The 12,274-nt window shown below is 39.6% G+C and overlaps 1 protein-coding gene across 1 annotated transcript in view; it reads right to left on the bottom strand.

Moving 5' to 3' along the window:
* The window catches only part of ppil2 (peptidylprolyl isomerase (cyclophilin)-like 2), a 29,980-nt gene extending 18,011 nt beyond the window's left edge, over positions 1 to 11,969 (bottom strand). The window contains exons 1-12 of the mRNA XM_003444472.5: positions 11,794 to 11,969; positions 11,559 to 11,608; positions 11,114 to 11,159; positions 9,463 to 9,525; positions 8,683 to 8,734; positions 7,620 to 7,671; positions 7,148 to 7,239; positions 6,658 to 6,747; positions 6,488 to 6,563; positions 6,226 to 6,386; positions 2,089 to 2,164; positions 1,245 to 1,351 (exon numbers count right to left, since the gene is read on the bottom strand). Of these exons, the coding sequence (XP_003444520.1) occupies positions 1,245 to 1,351; positions 2,089 to 2,164; positions 6,226 to 6,386; positions 6,488 to 6,563; positions 6,658 to 6,747; positions 7,148 to 7,239; positions 7,620 to 7,671; positions 8,683 to 8,734; positions 9,463 to 9,525; positions 11,114 to 11,159; positions 11,559 to 11,608; positions 11,794 to 11,825 (897 nt within the window). The 5' untranslated portion in view covers positions 11,826 to 11,969. The remainder of the gene's footprint in view (positions 1 to 1,244; positions 1,352 to 2,088; positions 2,165 to 6,225; positions 6,387 to 6,487; positions 6,564 to 6,657; positions 6,748 to 7,147; positions 7,240 to 7,619; positions 7,672 to 8,682; positions 8,735 to 9,462; positions 9,526 to 11,113; positions 11,160 to 11,558; positions 11,609 to 11,793) is intronic.
* Positions 11,970 to 12,274: the final 305 nt, after the last annotated feature.

Below are 12,274 nucleotides of genomic sequence, written 5' to 3'. Positions count from 1 at the left end.
CAGAAGCCAATGAAAACCAGACGCACAAGGCGCTCGGTTACCAGGGCAGAAATATGTTCCTGGAGTTCACGCTGGCTCTCAGGAGCCCCCACGTCTAAGCTTAGAAGGGTGAACACGAGAAACTCATTCCTGCCAAGACGTAAGTTTGGCAAAGTGTGAGGTGGGGACACTGTCTATTTTCACAGTTTTAGGTGAGTCATCCTAAAAGCTATTTATTTAAACACATGCACCAGGAAAAACTTCATTTGAAAAGCTTGGAGCGGAGAATGAAATCACCCTGTCACCTGAATCAGAGCCTCACAGGCTGCACTTGTAAAACTATTCGTTTTGGCAGTTAGTATTGCTAATATCCAAGTGAAGCCATCTGCTCCTTTCTGGTTCCACATTGTTTTCATGCAGCCTGATGCAGTAGCTTTGTACGGTTCACAAAATAATCCTTATTTCTCTTATATCAAGCACCCCTCAGGAGCTTCATTGTCTTATGAACATCTGTTTAAGGCCAGCCTCCCTTTAAGCCGGTGGTTTTTAAAATGGTATGGCAGGAAGTTGCAAGCTTAAACTTTGATTCCTGGTTAGTCTCTTAATAACTGTCAAAAAATTTTAGCTTTTGACGCAAGGTACTTTGGAACATGTTCGACAAAAACTGCAGACTTACTTGTGTATACGCTACACACCTTATTATATGAAACTTTGCTGACAGCCAAGAACATGAAAACATGTCCAGTCCCACCTTCTTACACCCACATCTCACTCGCCCATTTGTTCTTGTGCTTGCGGCACTTCTGCATTTGCTTCATTTCTCCCACCTGAGAGCTACGTCCAGCTTTTATACAAAGACAAAAACAACTCACAAAATCTTCAATGCCTGCAGAGAGACCTAGCTGGCACCGCAAAAACAAAAAAGTTATATATTTTTATTTTCCCACAGTACTTCCTGTACTAACTGCTAAGAACTGAAACCCCGACTTACCCTACAAATTTTAATGAGCTTTTATATTCTAGTTCTGTCCTGCAATGATCATGAGAAAACATCAATGAGGACTGTTACTATACTAACAGGAAAACCTGCTGAATTGCACACTTTCTCCTCAGTTTCTTGTCTTTTCAAAATAAAAGCACGACGCTAAACGGCTGAAATCTATTCATCGTATAACACAGATTATTATAATTATTTCCATCTTATCGATTAGCAATTACCATCCAAATTATTCCTACTGTTCATGCGTAAATACGAGCGTTCTTACCTTATCACAGTGCAACTCAAGATTCAGGTCTCCCTTGTTTGTATGCAGGCGTACGTATCCCTTTTTCTTCACATACTGGTAACGCACAGTGTCGTCTGCGATAGCATCTGTAAAACACGTTTGAATATAAATTTAGTTGACGTGCAGATGATGAAAATCTTTCACATTTATAGCTGGCACGTCAAGCGGGGACAGTTATTCTGAAAAACAATCTTAAGAGTTCATTGATTGTTTTGTGAGTCTCAGCTTGATGTTGGCACAGGTGAGATCTGTGACCTTTAAAGAGCCTGCATGCGTCTGCAGGGCAAGCTGTTATGTAGATTTATGCCTGAGTGTTTTTCTCCTGTAGACAATCTCCAAATCAAAAAGCCGTTTTTAAACATCAGCGTTTAGCTTTTCACTAGAAACACTGGTTTGAAAAAATAAATAAAAATCCCTTCTTGTATTTCGCTAAATAAAGAGCTCTGTATAAATATATTTCAAGGCATTTCATCCCTTCTCAGAAACTTGAACTAGGTCACTAAATCCAAACATTGTCCTCCTTTTCTGAAGTGTGCTGAACCTACTATACAGTTGCATAACAGCAAATCTCTTTCATGAAGCAGCTCAGCGGCTGACAGGAGAAGAACACGCCAGTCGAAATAAGCAGCTCCCACTTGCAGCTGCATTTAAACTGTGTGAGCGTGAAACTGCACTTTCATTTTTTTTAAAAATAGATAAATAAATAACAAGAGCACACATGGGCAGCCAGTCGTCCCTGAATGAATGCAGGTTGAAGATGAGCCAAACGTTTGGTTTTACGGGGACTCTGTGGAGGCTTTTTGTGTGCCATGTGTTCACTTGCCTGCTTCGTGTGTTGTGGCAGGAGTCATGGCCGTGGATGTGAATGAGGCAGAAACTCTTCCCGTGGAGTAATGAGCCTGACAGGGAGAAAAAAACAAGATAAAAGTTTAAAAAGTCAAGCCGATCTGCCATCTGTCGATAGAGCTCAAAAAGATGCTGAATATAAATATAATTAAGACAAGAGGTTAACTTAATGCTAAATTCTGGGGGTGTTGTTAGCGTCTTTATCATGTGGCGTTTGTTACGCCCCTCTGCAGCCCTTAATCTCTTTGTAGTGGCAGTGCAAGAGTGTTCAGCTGTTGCCAATTGACCACACCTAGTCAGGTGTGAAAAAGGCATACCTGAGACAGGGTTTCATGGAAGCACACTAGTCTTCGTCTTAGTGGTACCTGCTATTTTAGCTAACTTGTTACATAATTGAAAATAAAACCTCTTCTAGTTGAATTTCTGGTGTTACTCTCCATATTTATGTTGCGGCTTTTCATCTGTTCCACAACATAAATGGGGGCTCGTCCGGGACATGAAACCGGGACATCTTGCACCCCAATCATACTGCTAGACTATGATTCTTTTGAGCCGGGTCGTAACAGCATTAACTTTTCTAGTCTTATTGACCACTTGACGCACTCATAAGTCATTCTCACACATAAACTCTGCACAACTATTGATTAAGGTCATGATATCCCACACACGTAGCACACACCAGGAAATAGTCTACTTTTCTTTGTTTTTAAGTCACCTGAGCAGAGCTGGCAGGAGGCAGGACACATGAGGCTGCTGCCTAGTCACCTGTACTATGGGGTATTTGTACTATTCTCACATAAGCATAAACTGGCATAATTTGACAGGACTAAAGCTGGCAGGTTCAAGGCTGTTTAATGACCACCTGTTGAGAACTATATAGAACATCAGAGGTGCAACAAATGTGCAAGAACAGCTTTAGCATTTTATCGCTCACACATCAATGGTGGCAGAATAATCTGGGGTTCAGTATTTTCCCCCAGGACACTTGGATATGCAAGCTGGAGGAGCTGGGGAATGAACCACTGACCTACTGATTCAGGATGACCTGCTTTAAGTCCCAAAGGAGGGGCGGAGGTATGAAAAAGTGTCTTTGTATTATTCTAGATGCAGGGAAAAATATGTAAAATGTTACAATGTAATTATTAAATGCTTACTAAAAACCATCACTTTCTCTCATTATTGTACATTTTTCTTTACTGTGAAATAATCCACTGGAGCTCAGAGGCAGCCAGGGGAGATATTTCCTCATTAAAAAGGCCAGAAGGTTCATCCTCCAGTTGAGGAAGCGTCTTCTCCACTCGTCATATCTTTCCAGCCTCATACTCGATTGGTCCCCTCGTTTGCTCTAAAGGGCGTGTGAGCTTTTCCAGGCTCCGCATGATTAAGAGCCGAGAACAGAAAGATTTCTATCATGTTGTAATTACAGAGCACCGGAGAGGTTATCTGAGCTTAAATTATAGTCGAAAGCAATTGTTGGATCGTAATATACACCTAAAAATACCAGAAACATGTGATAAGGCAGCTAGAGTTATTCAAGTCAAAGAATAACAACTCTGAAGATTAAAGCAGAGTGAAAATGGATTTCAAAAGCTAAAAGTCTGTTCTTCAGTCCCCGCTTAACATTCTTCTGCTCCAGTTCTTGTGAAGGCGCATGAAAGCGCAGACTTCACCTTGCACGCTCTGTCTGACCTATATTCCCTCTTCTCTCAGATGCTGTCGAAGCGTCACTATGAACTCGACACAGAGAGCGACCAAGGAAGAGCTGTGCTGTAAAAATGAGGCACGGCGCAGCATCAAAGGAGAGCCGATAAGAAAGAAGGTGTAGCTGCGGCTCAAACTGAATCAGCCGTCATCCTTCCAGTAATTCAAGGACACAGTCACGGCGGTAACGTCACCGCCGGTGACCTCCTTTGTTACACATCGGTCTGTGTGTGCACGCGAGTGTTCCCCAGAGGTATGATGACTGAGAGCAGGCCTGGAGGAAGGTTACATTATGTATATGTTGGGTTTTCAAATGGATATAAACATGCTTCACATTTTACTCTCTCGGGCTCAGACACTGATGTTATTTTTTATTAACATTATTTTGCATGAAAAATATTATTCATCACTCTCCCTTAGATTACAGTAAATATATTTTATTCTTTGCCGTTTCTGTATCTGGATACAGCTGGGGTTTATCTGGTGTTCGTTTTTGTTTTCTCATCCACAATACTGTGAATATATTTTCTAATATTTGGCTCCCTCCTGTGTACAAAGTAAAACTAGCACATCTTCACCTGGTTCAGAAGGCTTAAACCGGCTGCAGTGACGTGACCAAACAACTGAAAAATCTCCTAAATTATGTTAAATTAGTCCTCAGCAATGACATTTGATTAACTGTCAGCTTCATGACTAGTTTTGAGCTTGTCCAAAAGTAAAGAACTATGAAATAAAATAACGTAATGGTTTAGTAAAACAAGTTGAATAAGGGTTCAGTTCACATCCTGTTTGCTTCATTTCAAATCCAGAAGCTAGAAGCTTGGACACCCGAGCCCGGGCAGTTTTTAAATTATTATTTATATTCTTAATAATCATTTATGAGTTTTTGTGATCCACCATCATATTGGCCAAACATCCCTATAAGACTAATTCATTGCTCAAAGCAAAGAAGATTGTGCTTACTCATCATGACAGCTGATGTTTCTTCATTGCTCCAAGTAACCAAACGCACAGTGATGAGAAGCTCAAAGGTTTAAAAACAGCAATGAGTTTTTCCAAAGCTGGGAGAAACCAGAGCTTCTGAGAAAACCAACGTAAGCAAAGGGAGAACATCCAAGAACCCAAGACCCTCTTACTCTGAGACTGCTGTCCAAATATATTATCTAATCTTATTAACTAAAGTCACTTCTAGCAAGTTGGTTTTTCAGGCATTTGACTCTACATCACCTTAACTTAGCGATTAAACTCTGCTGTGGACACAGACAGCTACAGATAACAGAAGCAGAAGAGTTGTCTAATCCCACCCAAAAGGTGTAGGGGTTGAATTAGAGACTGACCAATATATCAACTGGTATTAAATATTCCAGATAAACTGCTGTCTGCATTTAAAAAAGAGATGAGAGAAACACCCTTCAGCCATCTTGAAGGGTTGATGTTTTTGTCCATCAGGGGGAACTCCGGTTCCCCCTGATGGGAGTCAACAGGAGTCAAACAGAACGTAAACAAGTAAATAAATGACTACACATGTGTCAGGGAACTCTGTTTATGTTTTCTGCATGTGAAAGAAAACATATCAGATTTTTAAATCACTAAATATTGGCATCAGTTTTAAAAAAATCCCATAGTGGTTGGGTTCTAGTCTGCATTATAAATGGAGAACGGGTGGAATCTGACTCTACCTTCAGGTGTTTGGGCATCTACATGTCCACTGGTCTCACCAGGACCTACAACACCATCGCCCTAGTAAAGAAGGCCCAGCAGCAGCTGTACTTCCTCCGTGTCCTGAGGAAGACTAACCTGGACCAGAAGCTGCTGCTGGCCTTCTACCTCTCCTCAGTGGAGAGCGTGTGCTCCTCCTACCTGGGTGTTTGGTACGCAGGGGTCACGACTGAGAACAGGAAGGCCAACAGAGGGCAATTAACCCCTCACAAAAAATCATTGGCTGCCCACTGCCACCCCTGGAGACCACCGTCAGATCCTCCTGTCTCAGGAAAACTAGGGCCAACACAGGTGACCCCTTGTACCCACCACCTCACCAATCTGAGCCATGGTCTGAATAACCCTCATCACTCAGGCCACTCACACACGGACTCTACACTCAGACCAAGTCCTTTGCACTGCCTCCAATCACTTTGTCCTCCAATGTGTCCCCTTCTCTAGTTTGTATTCCTTCCTCTTGAGTGTACATTTTTCTCCTGTCTGTTATTTATTCTGCTGTCTTATTATTTATAGTTTACTCCTGCACAGTTGTTGTGGAGCACCCATAGTTTCCTTGTACATGCAGAATGACAATAAAGGGCTCTTCTGCTCTATTCTATGGTCACAAAGGAATTGCTGCGCATGGAGCCTTGCAATAATGAAACCAGGAGCTATAAAGTGGCTTAAAGGATCACAGTGGGGAGGGTTTTCTTACAGCATTTAATTTGTCCGTCTTCTTGGCCTGTGGCTCTTTCATGGTGGAAGCCAGAAGTTCATCCCCTTTGTATTCTTTATAAAGCTCCGCTAAAGTCTCCCTCGTCTCCAGATTGGTGCTCTTCAGATGGTATGCTGGGTCCTGCTTAGCCTTTTCCTCATCTGAAGCATGCCAGAAAGAGCAAGAGAAAATGATGATTTTACCATGGCACATTTATATAATGCGAGAATTACCCATCACCAGAAAAATACAGATAGCTCACCTGGGTCCAACACTTTCAGGTCGTTCTTAACATGGAAAAAGTTGGAGACGTTGAACTTATCCAGGTTTGTGGGGTCCTAAGAAGAGAAAACAAAGTCTCTATTCCTCAAATAAAAGTACTCTTTCATTGTGTAGGTGGATAAAAATTGTTAAAAAAAAAACAACTCTCACCTGAAGAGTTATGATATCTTTTCTTGTGAAGGGTTCATCTGTGAGCAGATCATTAAAACTTTTGGTCTTAATGTTTAACTGCTCAACTGCCTGCATGAAAACAGAAATATTAGAAAGAGAAGCCTCTGTTGGTCATAAGGAAAACAAACTTGGACAGCAGGTAAAATTAAATTATATGTATGTTTCCTTTAAGTTTAACACAAGCTTACTATCGCTACAACTGAATGAACAACACTTTGTGGAATTCATCTGTAAAAATAAACAGAAGAACACTGTTTTTTGTTTGGAGAGAGATTTTTTGCACACAGCTAATTCTGTGTGATGTAAGGCAGCATCTTGTAAGACCATGTGGGCTGAGCATCTGCACTGTACCACACCAAGACCAAAATCAATATCATCTTTTTCTCCGTGTGCGTAATTTTAGACATCGATTTCTGTCTGAAAAGCATCATCGTGAGGATCAATGAAGTAAGAGCGCGAGTTCACTGACCTCATAAGAAAACACATTCCCGCTGACCTTGTTGGCAACAATGTGAGAATTATTTGTGAAGACGTTGTACAGAACAGGGCAGTGATACTTTCCTGGAACGAAATGAAGCAAAGAAAAAAAAAGTGAGAGAGCAGCAGGCTGAGCAGCAGAGTCCAATCTGCTGCCAGGGGCTGAATCCACTCAAGAAGTCAACGAGTACCTCATGCAATCCTCTGCTGAATTATATCACATCTTCTCCCCTCACTTGCTTTTTTGGGTTCTTATTCCTCCAACCCCTTTTAAGTCAAGCTTTCTTTTTTAAGGTTCCCCTCACACAAAGCAAAGCAGTAAGAAAACCGTGGATTTAAAAGAAAACTAAAACCTGCATGTTTTCAGTGACTATGACCTGGCAAACCAGGCTAATGACAGTATTAAATTTCGTCTAGATGCATTTTGTTGTGCCTGAGGTGTATCAAAGCATAAGCATATTTACCATCATTGTTCTTGGCAAAGTTAAGTTTAATGAGGGACTTTGCTTCCAGTTTCTGTGGAAGAAAAGAAAAAATTTGCTTCTCAAACTGTACAACAATGCTTGCGCTACAAATACAACGACAAATGGATCATCTTACAGAGATCAGTTTCCAGCTGTGACATGGGGGAAATTGTACAGATGTGCTTTTTGATGCGTGCTCAATCATCCAGGTAAGTAAATCCTCAAAAGTTGATTCTGTTCATCTGGCCATAGTTTTTCAGTGGGAGAAACTCTCTGTGAATGGTACTCATGGTCTTTGATCAGCGGTTGTTGATCAATGGTCATGAGAATTTGCATATTAATGACCTCCAAGCCTATTGTTCCTTCAGTGGGCTGGTTTCAGTCATTGCGCAAATGTACTGTTTATAAGGTTGGGGAAACCTGCAGTCAGCTGAGACTGAAGAAGTCACTTGGATGAGTGACGAAACGTTTCTCCCACTGAAAACGTCCAGATGAACAGAATCAACTTTTGGGGGTACAGATGTGCTGTATATACACATCACTGATAAGTAGACTTATTAACTTTAAACAAAATGTCTGGTATTAACACTGTATTTGTGAGCAGCATCTTTCTCCTACTTATAATAAAAGCAGAGTTGAACTGGTTATAAAGATAATAATAACATGTTATACACAGCCTTACCTTCAATGTTATTCTTATCATTGTGAGTAAGACACTGACAAAGAAACAGAACTGCTACGGCGATAAATAACATGTTTGCCATGCAGGGTCAAGATAAAAACTGGATATTCTCCTGAATTTAAAATTCATAAAAAGCTTAAGGTCAAGCTAAACCAACCCTAAGCCCTAAATGGAACAACATCACATTGGCTATGTCCATCTTGTATACTTGAATTCTACCTCCACTTTTTATAAATTGCTTGCTCGGCTAATATTTAAGGTCATGTTTATATAGAAAATTGTGTTTATTTCTTTTTGCGTTGGATGATTAAAACCACAATTTTTGTAAATGAGAGCAGCTTATGGAGCAGTTACACCATGAAAGAAACGTTGTCTCCTCACCTCTCCAGAGATCGGGTTTGTACCATACTTCTTAATCCACGGAACAATGCTCCTAAAAACAGGAGGCACACAGTAAATGATCTTTTAGATTATGCTAAAAGCAAGCAACGACATGCAAAAATATGTAAGATACATTATGTTGTGCAAAATTATTTATGTATAGTGAGATGTCAAGTCACACACCAGATAAATCATCAAAAAAAAGAAAAAAAGAAAAATCACCTTTATAAGCCAAAACTGAAACAAAACTGATATTTTATGGGGGGTTTTTAACAGAATTAAGGCAAGTGTGACATATCCAAGCTTCCTTTGTGTTAGCTGGCTTGGTATAACCCAGAAACAGAGTTGGAAGCAAATCAGGACCAAGCATAAAAACATATTTTTACTGCAACAACTTAATGAATGAAACGCAACCCATAAAGTTTGCGCTTCTGTAACTTTCTGTACAGCTTCATCAAGTGGCAGAAATAAGATACAGCCGATGAAACTGCATATATAATATGTATTCCTTCAGCATAGACTATATAATTTATCATGCTTAGACCATGTCATCAGGAAAAGAATCACTAAATTTGTGGCACATCTGGATGATTTTAAACCAAAACTCCTCAGGAGGAGGTTATGTGTTCAGCATATGTTCTAATCCAGCCGGGGTTAAATACACTGAAAACCGTCCATGAATGTTGCCTCACAGTACACACTCAGAGCTTCTTCCAAGATCTGCCCGGCTACTGTGGGTGTTATGTGAACACTTAAAGCCATCAGACATAATTTACTCACAGCAGGTCGAAGACAACTCCCTCCTCAGTGCAGACAGGATACTCAAACGGCTGAAGGGACAAGCTGAAATATGTCACAGCAGGAGTGTCAAACTCACTTCAGCTCATCAGTTAACCAAAGTTCATCTGTATAGCATCTTGCAGGTCAGCACAGCTCAAAATTATTCACAGATGACAACAAACCAATAAAAAGACATAACAAGAGATAACAAAGGAAAGCAAATAACATATTATAATAAGAAATTCAAATTAAATTAGGAAAAATTCAATTCACTTAAAACATGTTTAAAAAGTAAGGTTAGATAAAATATGCTGAAAAGTACAATATCCACCAATATAAAAGCATCAGTGAATAAAATAAAAATGATGTAATGATAAATAAAAATCCAAACAGTAAAATGGAAATAAAAAATAAATACTAATCAAATAAGGTTTAAAAATACCAACAACAACAACAAAAAAACAAGTAAGTGACTCATGCAAATGTTGAGATGGAGAAGGGAGTTTGAGTTGAAACATTCCCAGATGTTTGTCAGGGGAACTGTTCATACTCTGTCAGTATGAACTTATGGGAACAAAGCTATGACGTACTTTCAAAAAAAAAACAAACAAGCAAAAGGAGTTTTTAAACACAGCAGGGTTTGATTCTATACATGGGTTTTAAAATTAGTTCAATTTTCCTTCCCTTCCTAGTAAGTCACCTGCCAGTACTAAGAGAACAATTTGTTCCCAAGTGGACCAAACAAGTGCATAATAAAATATCCTTCTTTTAATATTATAAGAAGTACAGGTTTACATTTAATGAACAATGCATTTGCAAAACAGATAAACAGCCGGGAATGTCTTTAAAAAAATAACTATAATTATTTACTTTGCTCTTTATGATAATTTGCAGAAATCTAGAACTAGTTCTAACTTTCTAGACACTGCAATTTTTCTGACATCACCTCACCAGGTGTGGCAGAGAAGAATTTGAGATGTCAGTGACTTCACTGCAGTTTTCACACTTTACAAAGCCATTCAGGCGCCAGGCTGGATCCCCAAACAGTACGACAAATACTCAATCGTTTACAGCTATTGAACAAAATCATGTTCAGATGCAGATTTACCAACAAAAACATGATCTAAATATCATCAACTGTCTTCTAAAGGTGTAATGGGTTGGCCGGCAAAGTTCCTCCTCTTCTTCGTCATCATCATGTTCTTCTTTCAGCTGCTCCCTTTAGGGGTCTCCACAATGATCATCTGACTCCATCTTACCCTCTCTCTATCATCCTGCTCTGTCACACCAACTCTAAGCATGTCCTTCTCTACTACATAAAGAAAACTTCTCTATGGGCTTCCTCTTTCCCTTCTCCCTGACAGCTCCTTCTTTAACATCATCTCCATCTCAGCCTCACCTCTCTAACTTTGTCTCCAAATCACTTAACCTGATGTGTTCATTTCTAATCCTGTCCATCCTGCTCACGCCCAGTGAAAACAGTCTAGCATCTAGCTTTGCTTTCTCTCTTTTTGTCAGTGCCACAATCTCCAAACTACACACCATAGCAGGCCTCACTACCATATTGTAAACCTTTTCTTTTCCTCTATGACATTACTCTTCCGCCTTTTTCTTAGGTGCCTCTTCTCATAATAAACAAGTCTCTTGTTACCTGCAGTGGTCGAAGGGAAGCCGTCTGAAGTTTGCTTGTGGGATTTCTGTAAAGTAAATACACAAACAAAATGTAAGACAAGTAAAAATCAGTTTCATTTTTAAGGACTACAAAACACTGAGAAACCCCCGACCTAGTGCATTTATAACATTACTTCTAACGATTAACTATAGATATTGTTAATATGTGCTATTAAATATGACTCACTGATACAAAAATATTAACTCAGAAACATAAATTCAAGCAGCTAAACAAACTAAAGCCTCAAAAACAGCATAATGTTGACTTCCCTTCTGAACACGTTGTTACCTGTATTAAAGCTTAGTGAGGTAGCACGCTGCAAAAACTACAACTTATATAAAAGCCAAAAATAAATAAATAAATAACATAACATAAACGATGTCTCCACAGACGCTGGTTTTAACCGGTTAGTCTGAAAACTCACCTGCTCGTTTTCCTCCATAAAAGTTCGTGTACTCTGTACATGTGATGTACCTGTAAGGAATAAACAAAACACAGGTGAGAAAACAAAGGCAACGATACAACTTTAATTATAACACTTTAAACTGTTAGTAACGCCACACTCAATACGCTAATGTGGGTTAGCTTGCTACTAGCTTCTTAAGCGCTAACGGTGGCCAAACAAGCCCGTTTCAGAGCTGCTTGACGGTTACGCTTACATTTTGTCTTTCTGGTGCTGTCGCTTCCCCATTTTGACTGATTTTACAGGTCTGAACAAATATCCTCAGTCACAAAATAAAATATTAAGACACGCAATAACGACTGTGTGCCTTTCCTATCTTCCTGTTTACTTTCTCTGTCTTCGTCGTGATTAAATGTACACCATATGTAAGAACTGCACTCTGCTGCCCCCTATCGACAATCCGGTAAAAACATTTTAAGCATTGAAGAAAGTTTTACTGAAAAAACAAAACAAATAAATAAGGGGCTATACAAAATCATGCAGTTCGGTCAGAAATAGAGTATTGTGACTCTCTGTCGAGATACGTTGTATGATTTTTATGGAATATGTAAAAACAGTGTTTGTTTGTGGGGTTTTTTACCATCATTGAAATAAGATGAAAGAGTGACAACCACAGACTAATTTGGAGTTCCCTCAGACATACTGTACCATACTGTACTTTTTAAATCAACAATTTT

The sequence above is a fragment of the Oreochromis niloticus genome, linkage group LG12 (assembly GCF_001858045.2).
Source record: "Oreochromis niloticus isolate F11D_XX linkage group LG12, O_niloticus_UMD_NMBU, whole genome shotgun sequence".
In the NCBI taxonomy this organism is placed as follows: Eukaryota; Metazoa; Chordata; class Actinopteri; order Cichliformes; family Cichlidae; genus Oreochromis; species Oreochromis niloticus.
This window is presented reverse-complemented; position numbering and strand designations above follow the sequence as displayed.